General features: G+C 39.7%; 2 protein-coding genes across 7 annotated transcripts in view; one reads left to right on the top strand and one right to left on the bottom strand.

The window, feature by feature from the left end:
- RARS1 (arginyl-tRNA synthetase 1) overlaps nucleotides 1-17,814 on the top strand; it is a 36,867-nt gene extending 19,053 nt beyond the window's left edge. The window contains exons 10-15 of the mRNA XM_008015256.3: nucleotides 2,806-2,984; nucleotides 3,852-3,961; nucleotides 8,388-8,493; nucleotides 15,274-15,446; nucleotides 16,353-16,600; nucleotides 17,588-17,814. Of these exons, the coding sequence (XP_008013447.1) occupies nucleotides 2,806-2,984; nucleotides 3,852-3,961; nucleotides 8,388-8,493; nucleotides 15,274-15,446; nucleotides 16,353-16,600; nucleotides 17,588-17,697 (926 nt within the window). The 3' untranslated portion in view covers nucleotides 17,698-17,814. The remainder of the gene's footprint in view (nucleotides 1-2,805; nucleotides 2,985-3,851; nucleotides 3,962-8,387; nucleotides 8,494-15,273; nucleotides 15,447-16,352; nucleotides 16,601-17,587) is intronic.
- The window catches only part of PANK3 (pantothenate kinase 3), a 92,026-nt gene that overhangs the window by 10,931 nt on the left and 57,038 nt on the right, over nucleotides 1-24,057 (bottom strand). For 3 of the 6 annotated variants that reach the window (XR_012090787.1, XR_012090786.1, XR_012090789.1), the window contains 2 exons: nucleotides 9,053-9,203; nucleotides 7,269-7,605 (listed from right to left, as the gene is read on the bottom strand). The exons of 1 other annotated variant lie outside the window; for it this stretch is intronic. The gene's annotated coding sequence lies outside the window, so the exon portion shown is untranslated. Of the gene's footprint in view, nucleotides 1-7,268; nucleotides 7,606-8,607; nucleotides 8,950-9,052; nucleotides 9,204-24,057 lie in introns of those variants that run through there. 2 more of the 6 variants (XR_012090788.1, XR_012090791.1) reach the window with 2 other exon arrangements.

Genomic DNA, 24,057 nt, shown 5'->3' with positions numbered 1-24,057 from the left:
TATTAGCTGTTTATTTATTTATTTATTTATTTATTTATTTATTTATTTTTTGAGGCGGAGTGTAGCTCTGTTGCCCAGGCTGGAGTGCAGTGGCCGGATCTCAGCTCACTGCAAGCTCCGCCTCCCGGGTTCACGCCATTCTCCAGCCTCAGCCTCCCGAGTAGCTGGGACTACAGGCGCCCGCCACCACGCCTGGCTAGTTTTTTGTATTTTTTTTTTTTTAGTAGAGACGGGGTTTCACCGTGTTAACCAGGATGGTCTTGATCTCTTGACCTCATGATCCGCCCGTCTCGGCCTCCCAAAGTGCTGGGATTACAGGTTTGAGCCACCGCGCCCGGCCGGTTTTATTAGCTGTTTATAACCCTGACTTTGATCCATCACTTCATTGGAGGTTAGGAAATGGTAGTATTCTGTCATTCTTTCTCCATTTGTTACTTGGGATTCTCTTATGCTGAACTTCGTTACAAATTATTTTGGTTATCCTCAGGTATAATTCATATAAGACAGGTAGGGTAGTAGAAGTGCTTTTTTCTTCTTCTTCATCAATTGCAGAATAATAGGTTTGTTTCTTAGCATCTCAAAGTGAGTTGTTTGATTTTAACCTTATTGGGTGGGCTTTTAATGTGTTTTATATTTTTCAATCAGTTGTCTTTATAATTTTTGTAATGCTCAAATTGTCCCATTTTGGCTAAGTAACTTCATATTTTTTGTTGTGGTTTTGTTTTTTTTCAACCCCTTTGGTAGTTACTTAATTGCTTTCTGGTGTACAATATTCCAGGCCCATTTTGTACATTTCCTGCCTCAGACCTGAAATCAACCATATCTCTATGGAAGCCTGTTTCCTTGAATGGAAGTAGTATTTTAATCACAGTCTAGGGCCTAGGGACCATACTTTTTAAGATGATAAAATTTTGGCCGGGTACAGTGGCTCATGCGTGTAATCACAGCAATTGGAGAGGCTGAGGCAGGAGGACCTCTTGAGGCCAGGAGTTTGAGACCAGCCTGGGCAACATAGCAGGACCCTTTCTCTACCAAAAAATTAACAAAAGAAATAGTTGGGCGTGGTGATGCATGCCTGTAGTTCTAACTATGCTTGAGCCCAGGCATTTGAGGTTACAGTGAGCTATGCTTACACCACTGCACTACAGCCTGGGCAACGGAATGGGGCTCTGTCTCTGAAAAAAAAAAAGAACAATGAGAGAGAGAGAGGTCAAGCACAGTAGCTCGTGACTGTAATCTCAGCACTTTGGGAGGCTGAGGTAAGAGAATCACTTGAGCCCAGGAGTTTAAGGCCAGCCTGGGCAACAAGGTGTGAGACCCTCTCTATACAAATTAAAAAATTAGCCAGGCGAGGCTGGACGTGGTGGCTCACAGCTGTAATCCCAGCGCTTTAGGAGGCCAAGGCGAGAGAATCACGAGGACAGGAGATCAAGACCATCCTGACCAACATGGTGAAACCCCATCTCTACTAAAATACAAAAAATTAGCTGGTGTGACATGCACCTATAGTCCCAGCTACTCGGAAGGTTGAGGCAGGGGAATCGCTTGAACCCGGGAGGTGGAGAGTGCAGTGAGCCAAGATCGCGCCACTGCACTCCAGCCTGGCGACAGAGTGAGATTCCATCTCAAAAAAAAAAAAAAAAAAAAAGCCAGGTGTGATCGTGCATTCCTATGGTCACAGCTTCACGAGAGGCTGAGGCAGGAGGATTGCTTGAGCCCAGGAGATCTAGGTCACAGTGAACATGTTCACACCACTGCATTCCAGCCTGGATGGTAGAGCAAGACCCTGTCTCAAAATAATAAATAAATGCAATTTTTAAAATGTTTATTTTATGAGAAAATAGGCACAGAGAAGTTAGTAGCTTCCCAGGGTCACATAGCTAATAAGTTATATGTCTGAGATTCAAACCTAGCCAGTCTGGCTTCAAAGCTCATGTTTTTAACTACTATTTTATACTGCCTTTACATTACCAAGCTTCAGTTTTCTGAACTGTAAGAAAGCAGGGAGTTATTTACTACATAGGGTTATTTTGAAGGTTAAATTTAAGGACTTAGCATAGTACTTGGCACATAGTAGCACTCTTATATAGCTGCTACTGTTACGTTCTTCCTTTACCTTCTTGCATCCAAGAATTTTGTCTTTTTCATCGTGAGTGTATGAACATGGATTTAATTTTTCTTCCTACTTCTCATTCCAAATGCCAAATCTTGCCATGTTTGTTTTGTGGACCTTGAAACAGTGTCAACTACTATTCAGCACATTGTTAGAGATCAGTATAAGAATTGCATCTTTCTCCAAGAGGAAGGTTATGGCTCCAGCTTAAAAGCAAAGCACAGAGTTTTCATGTTCTGGACCTACCGAGCTGATGGGCTCCAACTAAAGAGTTTGGGAGGCCAGGCATGGTGGCTGACACCTTTGTAATCCCAGTACCTGAGGAGGCACAAGCAGGAGAATCACTTGAACCCAGGAATTTGAGACTGACCTGGGCAATGTAGCAAGACTGTTTGTCCAAAAAAAAAAGCATTTGGGAGCCAAGTTTAGTGTAAGTCTGGAAAACTGCCAGAACATCTGACCTGTGTTCTGATAGCACCCTGAGTGTCCAGGCAACCTTGATGGTTAACCTTTTCCAAGGCTTGTAATAGATCATGGTGAGGAAAAAAATATGTGATTTCTTTAGCTCTCTAATAAATACATTTTAAAATATTCTTAGAATAACTAAATATTTATATAGTAGAATGAGTAAGCCTTCATTTTCCTTCAGGGTTCTTTTAACTTTATTAATGAAGTTTTTTTTTGCCCCCTAGGATTTGTGCAGGTGGATGATGGCAGAAAGATTGTATTTGTCCCAGGGTGTTCCATACCATTAACCATAGTAAAATCAGATGGAGGTTATACCTATGATACATCTGACCTGGCTGCTATTAAACAAAGACTATCTGAGGAAAAAGCAGATATGGTTATCTATGTGGTGGACAGTGGACAAGTGAGTTTGTAGATTTTGTAGATTTGTATGTGTTTTACATTGTCTGATTGAAGGTAAGATAGTATGGTGAGGTTGGTGACATTTGACACTGGATGACTGTAAATTTTCCCCAAAGACTAAGATTCAGGACATCAATATAGCATAGAAGAAAGAAAGGGTTTGGGCCAGGCGCAGTGGCTCAAGCCTGTAATCCCAGCACTTTGGGAGGCCGAGATGGGCGGATCACGAGGTCAGGAGATCGAGACCATCCTGGCTAACACGGTGAAACCCCGTCTCTACTTAAAAATACAAAAAGAAAAAACTAGCCGGGCGAGGTGGCGGGCGCCTGTAGTCCCAGCTACTCGGGAGGCTGAGGCAGGAGAATGGCGTAAACCCGGGAGGCGGAGCTTGCAGTGAGCTGAGATCCGGCCACTGCACTCCTGCCTGGGCGACAGAGCAAGACTCTGTCTCAAAAAAAAAAAGAAAGAAAGAAAGAAAGGGTTTGGACCCAGCCAAACTGGACACTTCCTAGTTTTCCAGCTTGCCGCCACAAACTGGAGAAGGTTGTTACTCCTCTGAACCTCAGCAATTGTTCCTATCAGTAGGGTTGTTGTGAGACCTAAAATGTAATTGAAGTTTCTGGACGTGACCCTGTTCTTCATTCAGTTGCTTTTAAAAACGTTTGAACATAGTAGAAAATATAACAGTGTTGCTCTTAGTGTTTCTCATATATAGGGAATAAAAGAAGAGGTTTTATAATAACACTTGTCTCACAAGATTTATGAGCGATTTGAATTTTACAGATCTATTCCTAAGCAAAAGCACCTTAAGTCTTTTTTTTTCTTAAAGAAGACTAGCAAGTAACTTTCCGTTTCTGTTGATTTGTAGTCTGTGCACTTCCAGACAATATTTGCTGCTGCTCAAATGATTGGTTGGTATGACCCTAAAGTAACTCGAGTCTTCCATGCTGGATTTGGTGTGGTGCTAGGGGAAGACAAGTAAGTCTGGAAAATCTGAAGATGGTAATGATATACTTGGTCCCCACATTTACTTGGAAGAGGCTACTTTTCATCTGATACCATATTAGAAATAAGAAAGTCCACAGTTTTCTTTAGTCCACATAAGCTATAATGGTGTAAATCCAGCTGAGTGATTTTGTATCTATAGCATCACTGCCGGAGAACGTAGCCTTTTAGGTAGATAGTATGTACAAAGTTTAGTGAAAACCAGACTGTAGACCTAATAGATTATATATAAGGGGTTTCCTCTCCCACAAATCTAAATTATAAAATCTATTACTGTACTTGCTCAGATTTCAGACACTATTTAACAGTATAGCTTATGCATTTCATAAATGTTTTTGTTTTTTCCTTCAAAGTTGAACATATGCAAAAGGTGTAAGTTATTGAGATTCCAATTAAGTTTTAAGAGTCACTGGTTTTGTTTTTATGTTCTCTCCAAAAATATTGTTTATTGAGAACTATATATTAATATACTTTCAGCTTTTCTATTTTCTAATTTTTTAATATTCTCAATATTTGTAAAATAAAAAGGTAAATACAAACTGTTTCGATGCAGTAGTCCTCAATTCAGAGGCACAGCATTTTTCATATTTTAACCTCTGGTATTCACTGGTATCTTAGGATCACTTACCAAAAATCTGTGGCATCTTCGATTTGGTGACAAAGCCTAAATATTTCCATCCTACAAAGGTGGTAATGCTTCTAAAAACCATGTGAAATAGCTCAAGATGTTTGGCCAGCCAATGTACAAAAGCCCTAATTGAACATGTGAAAGACAGATTAGATGTGTTAAGGTATTATCTTAGATACAGATTATGTGGAGCTCAAAGACCTCGTTGGAAACAACATTTTCTAATTGTGTTACTTCTCCGCGGATCTGCACTTTTTTGAAATCAAAAGACACTAAGGCCTGGGTACAGTGGCTCTCATGCCTGTAATTCCAGCACTTTAGGAGGCCAATGCTGGAGGATTGCGTGAACCTAGGAGTTGAAGACCAATCTGGGCAACATGGTGAAACCCCATATCTGCCACAAAAAAAAAAAAGAAAGGAAACTTAGCTGGGCATAGTGGCATGCACCTGTAATCCCAGCTGAGGATTACTTGAGCGTCAGACCTGGAAATTACAGTGAGGTGAGATCACATCACTGGGCTCCAGCCTGGGTGACAGAGTGAGACTCTGTCTCAAAAACAAAAAGAACAACAAAGAAGACACTAAGTCCTTGTTATAGTGTTTATGGACATAAAGTTTTTTTATAACAAACCAGTAAGTTGAACATTACTTAACAGTATCTTAGTTTCTTAATGGTTGGCTTTTTGGACATGTAGATGATATTCTGACACTTGCTTCAAATTACTCACTAGTGCTCATATGGCATTTAATTCATTTGTCATATAATAGCCACAGGATTCTTGATAATTTTTAAAATTTTTCTGCACTCAGCATCATGTAATTACAGCATCCTATCCCTTTTTTTTTTTTTTTTTTTTTTTTTTTAAATTTTGGGCCAGGCGCAGTGGCTCGCTCACACCTGTAATCCCAGCACTTTGGGAGGCTGAGGCAGGTGGATCATGAAGTCAGGAGTTGAGACCAGCCTGGCCAACATACTGAAACCCTGTCTCTACTAAAAATACAAAAATTAGTTGGGCATGGTGGCAGGCGCCTATAGTCCCAGCTACTCCAGAGGCTGAGGTAGGAGAATGCTTTGAACCTGGGAGGCAGAGGTTGCAGTAAGCCAAGATCACACCATTGCGCTCCAGCCTGGGTGACAGGACGAGACTCCATCTCAAAAGAAACAAATTTGTTTTGTTTGGTTTTGAGATAGGGTCTCACTTTGTCACCTAGGCTGGAGTGCAGTGGCATGATCACAGCTCACTGCAGCCTCAACTTCCAGGTTTACATGATCCTCCTGCCTCAGCCTTCCGAGTAGCTGAGACTATAGGTGTGCACCACTGCACTCTGCTAATTTTTTCCATTTTTTGTAGAGACAGGGTCTCACTTTGTTGCCCAGTCTGGTCTCACTGGGCTCAAGTAACCTCCTATCTCGATCTCCCAAAGTGCTGGGATTATAGACATGAACCACCACGTCCAGCCCATTTTTTTTTTAAGGGTAATTTAAATGATAGTTCACCAGTGACAACTTACCATATTTTAAATATTTATCTCAAAATGCTCATAGAGGGCCTGGCATGGTGGCTCACTCCCGTAATCCCAGCTGAGGCAGGCAGACCACAAGGTCAGGAGATCGAGACCATCCTGGCTAACATGGTGAAACCTCGTCTCACTAAAAATACAGAAAATTAGCCGGGCATGGTGGCGGGCGCCTGTAGTCCCAGCTACTTGGGAGGCTGAGGCAGGAGAATGGTGTGAACCCGGGAGGCGGAGCTTGCAGTGAGCTGAGATTGTGCCACTGCACTCCAGCCTGGGAGACAGAGCGAGACTCCGCCTCAAAAAAAAAAAAATGCTCACAGAGGGGGATGGGACTTAAAAAAAGGTTTGTTAGTTTTTTTAATGCTTAGAGATTCTGCTATTTTTAAATGACAATTTTGTGTTTTAATTTTTTGAGTGATAATTTTATTTCATCATCTTCCTGCTATTCCTTGTACATCTGTTTATTGAGTATGTGCTGTGCATGGTATTGGTTGGATGCTGCACAGTGTGTACACACAGATACGCAGAACATGACCTCCTCTCTGAAGGAGGCTATCATCTAGAGCAGAACAGTTTCCTGTGGAGCTTGTGAAAATACACATGCAAGGCCCGCGGTGGGAGTTGCTGACTTATTAGGTCTAAAGTGGGTATTAGTCATCTGTGTTTTTTTTTTAAAGCTCTCTTGGTATTCAGATATGCATCCCTTATTGTAGAGCCACTAGTGAGAACAGACCAACACAAAAACAAAAATTCAGGGCAGGCACAGGTAGGGAGTAACTGAAAGGAACAGTAATTGCAAAGTAGAAACATTAAGGAAGGTTTTCTTTAGCATTTTGAACTGGTCTTCATCATGAGTTTCATTTTATCAGAAATTTGAAAGTTGGACACTTGAGTGTATGGGATAAAGCTATGGAAATGTATAGTGCATTTGTGGGATAATAAAGGAGTTTTAATTCTGTATAAGCAGAATTTTACAGGGCAAGTAGATTCTTGCTTAGGCAAGCTCTGGAAATAAAACTTATAACAGAAAGTAGCACATTCATTTTGGTACTCTTTGTGTTAGAAAAGCATGCTTCATTGTTAATTTTTGAGGGATTTTTTAACCCCCCCCCCCCAAAAAAAAGGAAAATGATATTATATCCTTGGTGTTATGTAAACTTTTTTGTTTAATAGGTAAAATTCAATTTTCTCAAAATGCTTTTTTAACAGCAGCTGCCCAGGGCAGTGCTTATTAGTCCTTTTGCCATATCCATAGTGATTCTGATTGCAGTAGATCTGAACAGGACCCTAGCATCCTGGGGTTTTTTCTTTTTTTTTTCTTTTCTTTTCTTTTTTTTTTTTTTAAAGCAACTGGGCCAGGTGCAGTGTCTCCGGCCTGTAATTCCAACACTTTGGGAGGCTGAGGTGGGAGGATCACTTGAGACCAGGAGTTTGATAGGAGCCTGGGCAGCATAGCGAGAAGACACCATCTCTACAAAAAATAAAAATTAAAAAATTAACCAGGTGTGGTGGCTCGCACCTATAGAATTAGCTACTTGGCAGGGTAAGGTAGAAGGATTACTTAATCCTAGGAGTTCAAGGTTACAGTGAGCTGTGATCATATTACTTCACTCCAGCCTGGGTAACAGAGCAAGACCCTGTCTCTAAAAATAAGTAAATGAGTGAATGAAGCAAGCAAGCAACTGACTGCCCAAACATCTTTTTTAAACCTTGCCAGACGATTCTGGTATGAATCAAGGCTTGGTTACCACTGAACAAGAGGGATTAGTATACAGAGAAATTCAAGTGAGAGTTCATCAAAGAATTTCCTGACTTTCCCAGCAATTCTAGAAACATATATTTTGATTAGTAATTTTTCTAAAAAGGTGAAACATCTAAGCCAAACTTTGTATTCCGAGAAAGTGAACAAATGAACAAATATCTTCTTTCTCTGTTAGGAAATTTATTGAAGGTAAATATGTAGAGAGAGCTGTTGAGGGCTAGAGCATTGGATGCTTTGAGTTGAGGGCTAGCGATGAAAAGCACTTGAAAGCACAGTGTTTCATTTAGTACTCTCCTTGCTTGATAACTGGCATAAGGCATTGTTAACATTGGCATCAACCCTCTCTTAATAGTTCTCAGGGGCAACATATACCTTAGAGATTTGAAACATATGTTGAAGTTTGTGGTCAGGTCTCTCAAACCTTCATTTTCAAAGATTTCTAAGTTGAAAAGTCTGTTTCAAAATCTGATTGGGGGTTTTACATTTTTTAGGAAAAAGTTTAAAACACGTTCGGGTGAAACAGTGCGCCTCATGGACCTTATGGGAGAAGGACTAAAACGATCCATGGACAAGTTGAAGGAAAAAGAAAGAGATAAGGTAATCCCAAGCCTTATTGGCATAATGTGTATCAAGCATTGTGATTTTTCATTTTTGTTTTTGTTGAGAGAACTGAGGATAATTATAAGGAGTCAGTCCCACCTAGGACAAGGCTTATATTGCTCTGACTTTATTGCACAGTAAGTTTATCTTGTGAATTGCTGAGCGTTTATTTAGAAAATACAGTTCTTGGCAGTTAAAAAAGACCTTGGCGTTTTCCTCCTTTGTTAAAGTAGCTTAGTATTTGTGCTGCTTAACAGCAATTCCCAGTGATGGGAGAACACTGCAGACTGAAGGGGTTTGATTCTTCAGCTCACATCAGAGTCTGCATGTGCTGTGCTCCTTCTTTGGAGCATTTGTAGAGTGGTCATAGCAGTCAGTTCTTGTCACCCAAGGCCATTGATGAACCTTCAGAGCAGGCCACATGATGGCCTTTCATAGCTCCCTTAGAAAAGACTGTGGTTCAGTTTGTGTGGAATTTGGAGGAATGAAAAAGAAAAGTCAACAAGAACTTTTTTTTTTTTTAAGTTTAGAACAGTAGAGGAGAGGTCATACATACCTGAGACTGGGTAGTTTATAAAAGAGATTTAATTGGCTCTTGGTTCTTCTGGCTGTAGGAGCATGGCACCAACATCAGTTGGCTTCTGGGCAGGCCTCAGGGAACTTTTATTCATGGGGGAAGATGAAGGGAAAGCAGGCACTTCACATGGCTAAAGCAGGAGCAAGAGAGAGAGGGTAGGGGGAGGAGGTACCACACACTTAAATGACCAGATCTCACAAGAACTCTATCACCAAGACAGCACCAAGCCATAAGGAGTCTGCCCCCATGGTCCAGCTAAATCACTGGTCTAGGCACATGTGGCACAGTCAGATGAAAAGTGGAAAGTTAGGCCAGCGTGGTGGCTCACACCTGTAATCCCAGCACTTTGGGAGGCTGAGGCGGGTGGATCACGAGGTCAGGAGTTCAAGACTAGCCTGGCCAAGATGCTGAAACCCCGTCTCTACTAAATATACAAAAATCAGCTGGGTATGGTGGCACGTGCCTGTAATCCCAGCTACTTTGGAGGCTGAGGCAGGAGAATGGCTTAAACCTTAAAGAGGTTGCAGTGAGCCAAGATCAAGCCACTGCACTCCAGCCTGGGCGACAGAGCAAGACTTTGTCTCAAAAAGAAAAGTGGAAAATTTAGTCATCTAGCTGTTTATTAGTCTGCCTGATGACAAAAATTGCTTTGACTCTTTTTAACCACCCCAGCTAGTTTTTTTTTTTAAGTTAATTTTAAATGTGTATGGTAAAATGCACAGCTTAATAAATTTTTACATATATATGCCTTAGAACACAAGATATATTTCCATCACCCCAGACATTTTCCTATCACCATAAATCACTTTTGCTTATTCTGGAATTTCATATAAATGAAATCACATAGTACGTGCCCTTTTCCATGTGCATCAGTAGTTTGTATGTTTGGTTTTGTTTTGTTTTTGAGACAGAGTCTCACTCTGTCACTCAGGCTGGAGTGCAGTGGCAAGATCATGACTCACCGCACCTTGACCTCCTGGGCTCAAGTGATCCTTCTACCTCAGCCTCCGGGGTAGCTAGGACTATAGGCACCCACTTCGATACCTGGCTAATTTTTGTATTTTTTGTAGAGATGGGGTTTTGCCATGTTGCTGAGGCTGGAACTCCTGGGCTCAAGCAATCCACCCACCTTGCCCTCCCAAAGTGCTAAGATTACAGGCATAAGCCACCACACCCAGCTGTAGTTCATTTGTTTTTATTGCTGCATGATATTCTGATATATGAAGGTGCCACATTTTGTTTATCCATTCTCCTATTGATGGACATTAGGATTATTTCCAGTTGTTGGCTGTTCTGAATACAAAGGTATTTTGAACATTGTTGTTCAAGCTCTTTTAGAGGTACATGTGCTTTTTCTTTTGGATATATATCTAGGAATGGCATTGCTGGGTTGTAGGGTTGTCTTATGCTTAACTTTATTAAAAATTGCCAAGGAGAAAGTGGTGACTGTTGTATACTCCCACTACTAACATATGAGAGTTTCATTGCACCATATGTTTACCAACATTGATGTATTAGTCAGGGTTCTCTAGAGGGACAGAATAGGATAGATACATATAAAGGGACGTTTATTAAGTATTACACGATAACAAGGTCCCACAATAGGCTGTCTGCAAGCTGAAGATCAAGGAGAGCCAGCCTGAGTCCCAAAACTGAAGAACTTGGAGTTAGATGTTTGAGGGCAGGAAGCATCCAGCACAGGAGAAAGATGTAGGCTGAGAGGCTAAGCTAGTCTCTTCTTTTCATGTTTTTCTCCCTGCTTTATATTCACTGGCAGCTGATTAGATGGTGCCCACCCAGTTAAGGTTGGGTCCGCCTTTCCCAGCCCATGGACTGAAATGTTAATCTCCTTTGGCAACACTCTCACAGACACACCTAGGATCAATACTTTGTACCCTTCAGTCTAGTCAAGTTGACATATTAACCATCACAATTGGTTTAGTCAGTGTTTTTTATTTTAGCTTTTCTGGTGAGTGCATAGTGACTTATTGTGGTTAAAATTTTCATTCCTCTGATGAATAATGATATTGACGATACTACCTTTCCTCCTACCTTTCCTCCTCCCTCCCTTCCTTCCTTTTTCTTTTCTTTTCTTTTCTCTTTTCTTTTCTTTTCTTTTCTTTTCTTTTCTTTTCTTTTCTTTTCTTTTCTTTTCTTTTCTTTTCTTTTCTTTTCTTTTCTTTTCTTTTCTTTTCTTTTCTTTTCTTTTCTTTTCTTTTCTTTTCTTTTCTTTTCTTTTCTTTTCTTTTCTTTTCTTTTCTTTTCTTTTCTTTTCTTTTCTTTTCTTTTCTTTTCTTTTCTTTTCTTTTCTTTTCTTTTCTTTTCTTTTCTTTTCTTTTCTTTTCTTTTCTTTTCTTTTCTTTTCTTTTCTTTTCTTTTCTTTTCTTTTCTTTTCTTTTCTTTTCTTTTCTTTTCTTTTCTTTTCTTTTCTTTTCTTTTCTTTTCTTTTCTTTTCTTTTCTTTTCTTTTCTTTTCTTTTCTTTTCTTTTCTTTTCTTTTCTTTTCTTTTCTTTTCTTTTCTTTTCTTTTCTTTTCTTTTCTTTTCTTTTCTTTTCTTTTCTTTTCTTTTCTTTTCTTTTCTTTTCTTTTCTTTTCTTTTCTTTTCTTTTCTTTTCTTTTCTTTTCTTTTCTTTTCTTTTCTTTTCTTTTCTTTTCTTTTCTTTTCTTTTCTTTTCTTTTCTTTTCTTTTCTTTTCTTTTCTTTTCTTTTCTTTTCTTTTCTTTTCTTTTCTTTTCTTTTCTTTTCTTTTCTTTTCTTTTCTTTTCTTTTCTTTTCTTTTCTTTTCTTTTCTTTTGTTTCTAGAATCTCACTCTGTCACCCAGGCTGGAGTGCAGTGGCACGATCTTGGTTCACTGCAACCTCCGTCTCCCGGGTTCAAGCAATTCTCCTGCCTCAGCCTCCCGAGTAGCTGGGACTACAGGCACATGCCAACACACTAAGCTAATTTTTGTATCGTTTGTAGAGATGAGGTTTCGCCATGTTGGCCAGGCGAGTCTCAAACCCCTGGACTCAGCAATCTGCCTGCCTCAGGCTCTCAAAGTGCTGGGATTATAGGCATGAGCCACCGTGCCCAGCCTGACTGCCTTTTCTTAGGCTTATTGGTCATCTAGATAATCATCTCTTGTGAAGAGTCTGTTAACTCTTTTGCCCATTTATCATTATGATTATTATTCTTTTGCATTAGACAATCAGTACTTACATTTATCTATATATTTTTGCCCTTTCCTGCAGTTTTTTGCTTACACCTGGGATGATTTTTCCACAATCTGAAGGTCTTTATTTTTTTAACACAAGTCTGCTGGGGTGACAGACTCTTTTCAGAATTGTTTGTCCAAAAATGTCTTTATGTTGCCTTCAGTTTTGAACAATGTTTTTATTGGGTATAGAATTCTAGTTTGGCAGCTGTTTTCTTTCAGCATTTTTAGAGATGACATTCCACAGAACTGGAGAGGACCAGTAGGGCTGGGGGAAGGAAATAAATAAAAATGATATTCCATTGTCTTCCAGCTACCATAGTTTCCTTTGAAAATCAGTTGTTAAGTTTCATTGTTTCTCCTTTGAAAGTATGCATCTTTTTCTCAGACTTTTTTTAGTATTTTTCTTAAGCTTTATTTTCAGTACTTTGACTAACAAATGCCTAAGTGTGGTTTAGGGAGTCATTTTTCTTTTTACCCTCTGGAGGGCTGCCGAACTTCCTAAATCTGTGAGTTGAGTTCTTTCATCAGGTTAGGAAAATTCTTGGCCATGTCTCTTCAAATACTACTACTTTTCCTCATTCTGTTATTTTTGGTACTCCAAGTACGTATGTTAGAACTTTGTATCTTATGTGTTTCTTATGCTCTAATTCATTTTTTTCTCTTTGCTTTATTTTGGATATTTTCTGCTTCAGATACTATATTTTGGTATTCTATATTTAAGGTATTTTTTGAAACTTTTCATCTTCCAGTTTTCTTACTCTTTTCCTTTTAATTTTTTGAACATGTTAATCATAGTTTTCTTTAAACATTTTAAAACAGTTTAGACTTAAAAAACTTGCAAGATAGTACGAAGAATTTTATATATTTCATTTAGTATCCCCAGATACTAATATCTTTCATAGCTATATAGTGTGATTATCAAAATCAGGAAATTAACATTGATATAATACCATTAACTAATCTGCAGTCCTTATTCTGGTTTCACAGTTGGTCTCACTCATGTCCTTTTTCTAGCCTAAGATCCAGTCCAGGATAACATGTTACATTTAGTTATCATGTCTCCTTATCTTTAATCTGGGTAGTTAGTTCCTTGGTCTGTCTTTGACTTTCATGACCTCGACACTTCTGAAGTCTGCTGGTCAGTTAGTTTTTTTGGAATATCACTTAGTTGGATTTGTATGATATTGGCTCCTGTTCTGTTAAATTCTGTTTCCGGGTTATACAGTCTTATAAGTCGTACTCTGTTTCCAGGTTATACAGTCTTATAAGAATAGATGTAGAGTTCCTATCAGTTCATCATATCAGGAGGCACAATATTGATAAGCTTCATGATTAATAAGTTTGATCTCTTTGGTAAGGTGATAGTGTCAGTTTTCTTCCCTGTAAAGTTAGTATTATCCCCCTTTGTCATTAATAATTATTTTTTAAGTAGCTTCATCTTAAACAATTCCAGACTTTAAAGTTGCTGTTATCTTTTTTCTTTTGTTTCTGTTTTCTTGATTCTCTCCTAGCCCTTTCTTTGTAGTCCCCCTCCTTAGTATTTAGTTATTTCGTCTTGCTCTTGAGACTCCCAAGAGATAGGGGTCTCACTATGTTGTCCAGGCTGGTCTCAAACTCCTGGCCTCAAGTGATCCTTCCGCCTCAGCCTTCCAAGTAGCTGCATTACAGGCATGAGCAATTATACCTGGCTTATCTTGCTTTTTTAGAAAGCTTTGTTATTGGGTGCTGAGCATTATGAAGATAAAATTACAAAGATTCTGGCTGAGGTTATTTCCCTCCAAGACCATTAAGTTTCCTTCTAGCCGACAGACAGCATACCATCTGATTATTTTGACCCTGTTTGTATTGACGTTATGCTTCTTTAGGGCTGAACTATTTAAATTTTACCTTTATGACTTGGGTGAGGTCCTTACTCTTGAAATATGACCCTCTGGCCATATTTCAATGGCGTGTATGCTAATACCCTTCCATTTTGCCGCTACAGAACTGCCTAGTGTCACACAGTTGCTAAAATCACTGCTTAGCTCTTTAATTACCACTTGCTCTTTCGTGATAGATTTTTTGGAGTCTTGCCTTGTGCATGCCAGCCGTATGACATTTGGAAGAAATTTGTTCACAGAGTCTTTGACTCCTCTGTGGCTCCTTCTTTTTGGGGATTGTGTCCTTGCTGCTTTCGCAGCCCCATACTCTTAAACTCTTGTCTTCTCACCTTAGTAAGACCACTTCTTTCTGCTTGGGTTCTGTCCCCCTTGTCCATTATGTAGTGATTTCGAAAATGCCCTTAGGGAAAAAGCCAGGTGAGTATGGACTCATTCCCTATGTTTCATTCTTCCAGGAACTGTGTTTTGTTCTTTCAAGAACTTCAACTTTGCTTGTGTTGATGCTCTCTAGTGACTTCAAACAGTTGTTTCATATGCTCAACCCAGTTTTAAATAGATGCTTTGGGTAGAATGGTTAGTCTGCTGCAAGGTACTCTGTCATGGGCAGAAGCAAAAATCCTTAATTACTTACTTGTGGCCTAATAATGCTTCAGAATACTTGAGCAAATATTAGCAAAACAGTGAATGGGTTCTTTTATCTACTCTTAATATACCCTTGATTTCAATTAATTATTTAACCCTTTTTGTTTGTATTTTTCTGTGTTACTCTATTTCCTATAACCTCACAATGTTCATAGTATGAAGTGGATATAAACTAATAATTGATGCTTCTGGTTTCATATCTACTGAATACATTGGAAAAGGGTATTCATGCTGACATTTTACATTTTACAAATTCAGTTTCTCATAGAAACTTTCTTCATTGTGCATAACGCGTTTTATATTTTCATTATTTTCTTTGTACATTGGCCCATGTCCTTCTGCCTCAGTGTCAGTTCATTATTAAAGTTCATTGATAAAAGAATACCATTAGATGTTCCCTACCCTAGTTTTATGCCTATGAGACACCAGGGCAAAAGCAGCAGTCAGTAAGCTATGAAATACTATTTTGTTTTCCCCAAAGGTCTTAACTGCAGAAGAACTGAATGCTGCTCAGACATCCATTGCGTATGGCTGTATCAAATATGCTGACCTTTCTCATAACCGGTTGAATGACTACGTCTTCTCCTTTGACAAAATGCTAGATGACAGAGGAAATACAGCGGCTTACTTGTTGTATGCCTTCACTAGAATCAGGTAATCGTGGGTAGGCATTGTTTTATTTTGAATCAAATGAAAACATATTTAGTTACTAAAAAATATATTTTTTTTCTGAAATGAGACAGGGTCTTGGGCTCAAATGATCCTCCCACCTCAGCCTCCTGAACTGAGATTACTGACATACTGCCATTACACCTGACTTCTAAAGTGTGGTTTGTTTGTTTGCTTGCTTGCTTGTTTGTTTGTTTTTGAGACGGAGTCTCACTCTGTTGCCCAAGCTGGCGTGCAATGGCGCCATCTCGGATCACTGCAACTTCCAGCTCCCAGGTTCGAGTGATTCTCCTGCCTCAGCTTCCCCAGTAGAAGGGATTACAGGCACTCACCACCATGCCCAGCTAAATTTTGTATTGTTAATAGAGACAGGGTTTCACTATGTTGGCCAGGCAGGTCTGGAACTCCGGATCTCAAGTAATTCACCCGCCTCAGCCTCCCAAAGTGCTGGGATTATGGGCATGAGCCATCACGCTCAGCCTAAAGTGTTTTTTTCAGGTTTATTTTTCTACCTACAAGCATCTTTGGAAATATGTCCTCTTTTAGTATTGCAAGTTATCCCAGAATCCCTAAACCTGGCCCTAACTGCACTTGCCGATACTCCCCTAGATGCTCTATGTTTAAATACCTAGGAAGTGTCAGCTGATCCCCTAAAATAATTACATTTCCATTTTTAGTATTATGAAATACTTTAGATCAGGTTATTAGTTTTGCCTAATAGTATGCCGTATAATAAAATACTTCATTTTATAGGAACTTCTTTTCAATTGGTGATAATTTCTGATTTACATGAATCACTTCTTAGTACATATTTTCGAGTGGAGAATGAGTGTGCCTAACAAAAGGGAACGGTGGTGGTTGCTTGATGGTTTTTTTTTTTTTTTTTTTAAGGTCTATTGCACGTCTGGCCAATATTGATGAAGAAATGCTCCAAAAAGCTGCTCGAGAAACCAAGATTCTTTTGGATCATGAGAAGGAATGGAAACTAGGCCGGTGCATTTTACGGTTCCCTGAGATTCTGCAAAAGATTTTGGATGACTTATTTCTCCACACTCTCTGTGATTATATATATGAGCTGGCAACTACTTTCACAGAGTTCTATGATAGCTGCTACTGTGTGGAGAAAGATAGACAGACTGGTGAGTGTCTTTTTTTTGTGTGTGAGAGACACGGATCTAGCTCTGTCCCTTGGGCTGGAGTACAGTGGTGAAATAGCTCACTGAAACCCCAAACTTCTGGCCTCAAGTGATTCTCCCACTTGAGCCTCCCGATTGGCTGGACTTACACGTGTGAACCACTGCACCCAGTTCCAAGTGTCTCATTTAGTAGCCATATTAGGGATGGGGTGCCATCAAAGCATTTGAATTGTGTGAGAGTGGTTTTCAGATTTATTTTATTCATGGAAACTTCCACTTTTTCCCTAACAGTTGCACAGTGATCCATATCATATATAAAAGACAAAATGTGAAGTAGCGCTTTAAACCAGAAATGGAACTCTGCCCACTTAGTCTGTTTTTCTACGATTAGGCACATGAGATGGAACCTTAGGACTCCAAAGAAAACAATTGGAAGATGACTGAGAGTAGGATGTTTCCAACAAACACAGTGTGTTTGTGGCTCCCAGAAGGAATCTTTGGGTGTTTCTGATAATGGAAACTTCTTAGAAAACAATTGTTATCTTTTCTTACCTTAGGCTCTCTGCACTCTGTCATATTACATAGTTAATGAAGTAGCCGGAATTAATGTATTATAAGGCAAGTAGGCATTTGTTAAAGTCATGCCTGAGGACTGAAACTCTACTAGGGGAAAAAATCAATATGATAATGAAGTTGATAGTTATTTCAGACCATGAGGCCTAGGAAAAATTTTTAAAAGGTAAAATTTACTGTTCTCATCATTGCAGACCTTATCTCTCTTAATAGTTAAAAACATATTTCTTAACAGAAATGCCTTTGTTTTTTAAATTGTCTTCATAGTTTAAGGTAAAGAAGATTCTAGTTAAAACCCAAAAACATCTGCGGGTTGGGCCATGTGCACTTCTAACTAAAATTTCCAAGTAACATAGATTCTTTAATAATGATTTTCCAAAAGGAAGACGAGTTAATAGCTCTTTTCTGTGTTTTCAGGAAAGATACTGAAGGTGAACATGTGGCGTATGCTGCTGTGTGAAGCCGTAGCTGCTGTCATGGCCAAGGGGTTCGATATCCTGGGAATAAAACCTGTCCAAAGGATGTGATCCTTCGTAGCTTTGAACACTGTGTGTTTTACCAAAGTGGCCATTGGCACTGTTTGCTTTTTTTACAATCATGTGGATGCAAGCATAAGTAAAGAAAATTTGTGAACTATGCAAAATGTGGTTCTTTGTCTCTAACAGCTAGAATTCTAAAAAGAAAAAAATCACTTCCACAAATATGCTTATGTCTTGCTTAGCATTAAACCAAAATGACTTAGTGGAGGCCACGAAATAACAGGATTTGTGCACCACAGTGAGAGTGTATTGACTTTGCAGGAATGTGTTTTATTAATTTATTTATTTTAATTAGATAAGAAATCCCATTTATTGACCCTGAAAAGGCCCCAAGAATTTACACCTCTTCATTGTCCCATTCATGTTTCATTTCATTGTTCTGTGAGTGGTACTTACCCTGTTTTACAAGTAACAAAACTTGAGACTGCGCAGAGATAAGTAACTTGCCCTGGATTGCTCAGGAACAAAATTAAGATTCACACCTGTGCACGTTAAAATCCCAAATTCAGGCTATTTCCATTTTAAGAAAAGATGACATTGGCAATATAACAGACTTGGGTTCGGGGGAAGGGGGCAAGGAAACGTAGATTGGAAATTTTCCTGAAGCTCAAGATTTAACTTTTAACACCTCATTGGCCAGATGCCATTCCCAGTTGCAAAGGAAGGTAGAAACCTAGAGTGAATGTTTAAGCTAAGAAGAGGATTGCCATGATTTCCTTAGACCAGTCACTATTCATCCCCTGGGCAGGGCATATTGTCTCATTTCGTGAAATTGGAGTCTTTGTAGCAGCACAGAATACAGAGATTGGTAGTAGCAGCGAGAGGTTTTGGGGTGCAGCTCAGCACAGTGATTATTGAGTCAGCAGTTAATGGAATCTGCCAACACAAAAATGAAATGAGATTCCATGTAAAGCCAACACAATAAAAAAATGAATGCTTAATGAGCATGAATTGTATCATACCATGCTATTTCTAAAAGTCTCCAAGCTTAGAGGAACCTTAGATAGGATCTTAATGAGTTATCATAATAGCTTCCATTCACAAACAAACTGGTATGTGTAAGTCTAACGTCCACATTAGATCGCTGCTCCCTCCAACAAACATGGGGAGGCTGAGCAGTTTCCTCTCACTCTACTAACTGCAAAGACAGTTCATCTAGACTATTGAGCCCTTGGGTCAGAAGACTCAGGAGATTTTAGGAATTAAAACAGGATTCAGCCGGGCATGGTGGCTCACACCTGTAATCCTAGCACTTTCAGAGGCCAAGGCGGGCAGATCACCTGAGGTCGGGAGTTCAAGACCAGCCTGCCCAACATGGGGAAACCCTGTCTCTACTAAAAATACAAAAAATAGCCATATGTAGTGGCAGGCACCTGTAATCCCAGCCACTCCGGAGGCTGAGGCAGGAGAATTGCTTGAACCTGGGAAGCGCACCATTGCACTCCAGCCTGGGAGACAGAGCAAGACTCCATCTCAAAAAAAACACACAAAAAAAACAGGATTCAGTGAGCAGTGAGGTGGAGGAGAAAATAATGAAAGACTAGAGGAGTACGTTAAATTAACAAAAAGTCATGATCAGTTCATATACTGGAACATTATCATCTCAGATACCTGAGGCCATAACTGTATCTTTAAAACACTGTCGGCTGGGCGCGGTGGCTCACGCCTGTAATCCCAGCACTGTGGGAGGCCGAGGCGGGCGGATCACGAGGTCAAGAGATCGAGACCATCCTGGCGAACACGGTGAAACCCCGTCTCTACTAAAAATACAAAAAAATTAGCCGGGCGTGGTGGCGGGTGCCTGTAGTTCCCAGCTTCTCGGGAGGCTGAGGCAGGAGAATGGCATGAACCTGGGAGGCGGCGGAGCTTGCAGGGAGGTGGCGGAGCTTGCAGGGAGCCGAGATCACGCCACTGCACTCCAGCCTGGGTGACAGAACGAGACTCCATCTCAAAACCAAAAAAACCACTGTCTTACCATAATTTATAGATATATAAATACTATTTGGTAATACAGATAATATTAGAAACCTTTCCTTAGTAGTATAGTTCTGATTCTCCTGTTTTTGTTTATAGAGACGAGGGTTTTTCAGGCTAGAGTGCAATGGTGCCATTGTAGTTCACTGTAACTGGGTTTTTTGTTTGTTTGTTTTTGTTTTTTTTTGAGACAGAGTCTCACTCTGTCACCCAGGCTGGAGTGCAGTCATGCAATCTCGGCTCACTGCAACCTCTGTCTCCCGGGTTCAAGCGATTCTTATGCCTCAGCCTCTCAAGTAGCTGGGACTATAGGTATGCGTCACCATACCCTGCTAATTTTTTTTATTTTTAGTACAGACAGGGTTTCACCATGTTGGTCAGGCTGGTCTCGAACTCCTGACCTCCGGGTGATCTGCCCGGCGCAGCCTCCCAAAGTGCTGGGATTACAGGTGTGAGCCACTGCGCCTGGCCATTCACTGTAACCTTGAACTAATGGGCTCAAGTGATCCTCCTGCCTTAGTCTCTAGTAGCTATGACTATGGTTGTGCTGATTAGCCTGTTTTTAATGTGCTAGCCTTTGGAAAAACAAAGCCAATTTGACTTCAGATAATCCTTAATCTCATTTAAGTCTATGGGCCTTTGTGACCCTTAAACTTGCCTTCATTTGACCTCTAAAAGAAGTCAAAATAATTTTTTTGTTGGTTAATAGAAAAAACATGATTTTTGCCAGGCGCGGTGGCTCACATCTGTAATCCCAGCACTTTGGGAGGCTGAGGTGGGCGGATGACAAGGTCAAGAGATCAAGACCATCCTGGCCAACATGGTGAAACCCCGTCTCTACTAAAAATAAAAAAATTAGCCAGGCGTGGTGGCGCATGCCTGTAATCCCTGCTACTCGGGAGGCTGAGTCAGGAGAATCGCTTGAACCCGGGAGGCGGAGGTTGCAGTGAGCCGAGATTGTGCCACTGCACTCCAGCCTAGGCGACAGAGCAAGACTCCGTCTCAAAAAAAAAAAGAAAAGAAAAAACACGATTTTCAGGTGTTCATTCATTTATCCTAACAAATGGAATGATCTGTGACCTCAAGCTTATTTACTGCATTCTAGGAAATTACAATACTATATATCAATAGCTCTAAGAACTATAGATTGCAAGATACTATAGTTTTGCACTGCTAAAAAATTTTGACAAACTTTTAAACTGATAGAACTTTCCTAAGTTAGAATTTTCATACTGAAAAGAGTCTTTTAGACTTTGTATCATGTATCACTATGTACAAACTTAGCAAAGGAAAATACAACTAAAGTAAATTGGTTAAAATACTCTTAAAACTTGAGTCCCACTCTTTAAGATACTTTTTGATGCAGTCATTAACATCTGTCTTTTCTAGACAATATCATCCTCTATGCTACCAAAAACATTGATGATGCAGTGTTTTGATGTTCCACTGTAGTTCCCAGGATTATTTATCTGAGTCCTGATATTCATGTGAAGGCAGTGATGACTATGTCACAATCATCATCTGACTAATAATGACTGTGAGATGCATTGCAATTTCAGAAATGTTAAAATGTACATCCCCAAATTGATTAAACACAATAGTGTGAGGAATGAAGAAAATTAAGTTGGTCGGAAAACGTTTGACTTGGTATGGTCCAGCGTCTCTACATAAATATAAACTCTCCTCATTCCATTCTTTAATTTACAGGGACCTGTTTGCTAAACTAAGATCTATTACCTAGGTCTCTACTCAGTGATTTTCCAAACACAGGGCTGCCTGAAGCCTTCCGTCATCCAAAGGTATGTGGTTTGCTGGAATTCAGTTACTCTCCCCAATGCCACCCCCCACTGAGAATTCCAGTGCCAATCCTACCTTCCATTGGCACTTCACAGGGCCAGTGGAATGACATTTAAAGTGCCAAAAGGGAAGAAAACTGTCAGTCAAGACCTCTATATTCAGCAAAGCTATTCTTCAGAAATGAAGATGGTATTAAGATGTTTCCCAATAAACAAAAAGTTTGTCACTAGAAGACCATCCTTACAAGAAATGCTAAATGTTGACATGTAAGGACCCTAGACTAACAAAATCACACAACACCAGTAAAGGCAAGTACATAGTACAAAGTATATTTAAAAAGTGTAAAAGATTATAAAATTAAGTATGTAAAAGTATAAAAATCAACAGTAATGTCTTTTTTGTTTTTAACTTACTTAAAAGGCAGCTGCGGAGATGTGTGTGGTGGCGTATGCCCTGTAGTACTAGCTGTTTGGGAAACTGAGGTGGGAAGATGGCTTGAGTCTAGGAGTTTGAGGCTGTAGTGTGCTATGATCACCTCTGTGAATAACCACTGCACTATAGCCTGAGCAACATAATGAAACCTCATCTCTAAAAAATTAAAATTTTTAAAAATAAAAAGAACTGAGTGAAACTAAATCTATATTGATGTACATACAGTGTATAAAGATGTAATTTATGATAAAAACTACAAAAGGGAATAGGAGACTGCTATATAGGAGTAAAGATTTTGTATACTACTGAAATTAAGTTGATATTAATCTGAACTTGATTGTTATAAATTAAGATGTTAATTGTAACCCCCAGGGCAGCCACCAAGAAAATAACTCCAAAATATATAGTAAGAGAAATGACAAGGTAATTAAAATATTATACTAAAATGAAAAATACCTATTTAACATGTTGAAGGCAGAAAGAAGAAAATGATAAAGATTATGGTGGACATGAATGAGTTAGAGAATAGAAAAACAATAGAGAAAATGAATTAAACCAAAAGTTGTTTTCTTAAGATCAGCAAAATGGACAAACTTTTATAGCTAGACTGAGAAGAAAAAGATAAGATTCAAATTATTAAAATCAGGCATGAGAGTAGAGAGGTTACTATTGACCTTACAAAATAAGAATAGAGAATACAATTGTATGCTTAAAAAAATTAGACAATTTAAATGAAATGAACAAATTCCTAGAAACATGCAAACTATCTAAACTGTCTCAAAATCTGAATAGACCTATGTAGCAAAGAGATTGAGTCAGTAGTCAAAAAATTTCCAACAAAGAAAAGCCAAGGACCAGATGACTTTTCTGGTGAATTCTATCAAATCTTTAAAGAAGACAACACCAATCCTTCTCAAACTCTTCAAAAAAAGGAGGATTGCTTTTTAACTCATTCTATAAGGATATTACTACCCCAATATTCAAACCAAAAGCATCATAAAATAAGAAAACTTCAGATCAGTTATCACATAGATACAAAAAACTCTCATAACTAGCAAACTGAATTCAGCAAAATACTAAAAGCACTATACACTTGACCAAGTAGGATTTATCCGAGAAATGTAAAGGTGATTCAACATATGAAATAAAATCACAGGCTGGCACGGAGGTTCACGCCTGTAATCCCAGCACTCTGGGCAGCAGAGGCAGGTGAACTGATTGAAGTCAGGAGTTTGAGACCAGCCTGGCCAATGTGGTGAAATCCCATGTCTACAAAAAAATGCAAAAATTAGCTGGGTGTGGTGGCATGCACCTGTAATCCCAGCTATTTGGGTGGCTGAGGCATGAGAATTGCTTGAACCTGGGAGGCAGAGGTTGCAGTGAGCTGAGCCTGGGCCGCTGTACTCCAGTCTGGGCAACAAAGCAAGACCCTGTCTCAAAAACAAAAGTTCCCAGTAACACATCATACTAATAAACTGAAGAGTGAAATAAATACCCCACATGAGCATCTCAATAGATTAGAAACAAAGTTGTCCACTCTTGCCACATCTATTCAAGATGCCTATAGTCCCAGCTACTCTGGAGGCCAAGGTGGGAGGATCACTTGAGCCTGAGAGGCAAAGGTCACAGTGAGCTGTGATGATGCCACTGCACCCTAGCCTGGGTGACAAAGTGAGCATGCCCGACTAATTTTTGTATTTTTGTAGAGACACGGTTTCACCACGTTGGCCAGGCTGGTCTTGAACTCCTGACCTCAAGGGATGCACCACCTCAGCCTCCCAAACTGCTGAGATTACAGGCGTGAACCACTGCACAGCACCTGGCCCACACTTACTCAAAGAAATTTTTTTTTTTTTTTTTTTTTTTTTTTTTTTTTTTGAGAAGGAGCCTTGCTCTGTCGCCCAGGCTGGAGTGCAGTGGCCGGATCTCAGCTCACTGCAAGCTCTGTCTCCCGGGTTCACGCCATTCTCCTGCCTCAGCCTCCCGAGTAGCTGGGACTATAGGCGCCCGCCACCTCGCCCAGCTAGTTTTTTGTATTTTTTAGTAGAGACGAGGTTTCACCATGTTAGCCAGGATGGTCTCGATCTGCTGACCTCGTGATCTGCCCGTCTCGGCCTCCTAAAGTGCTGGGATTACAGGCTTGAG

Source organism: Chlorocebus sabaeus, chromosome 23 (genome assembly GCF_047675955.1).
Source record: "Chlorocebus sabaeus isolate Y175 chromosome 23, mChlSab1.0.hap1, whole genome shotgun sequence".
Taxonomy (NCBI): domain Eukaryota; kingdom Metazoa; phylum Chordata; class Mammalia; order Primates; family Cercopithecidae; genus Chlorocebus; species Chlorocebus sabaeus.
This window is presented reverse-complemented; position numbering and strand designations above follow the sequence as displayed.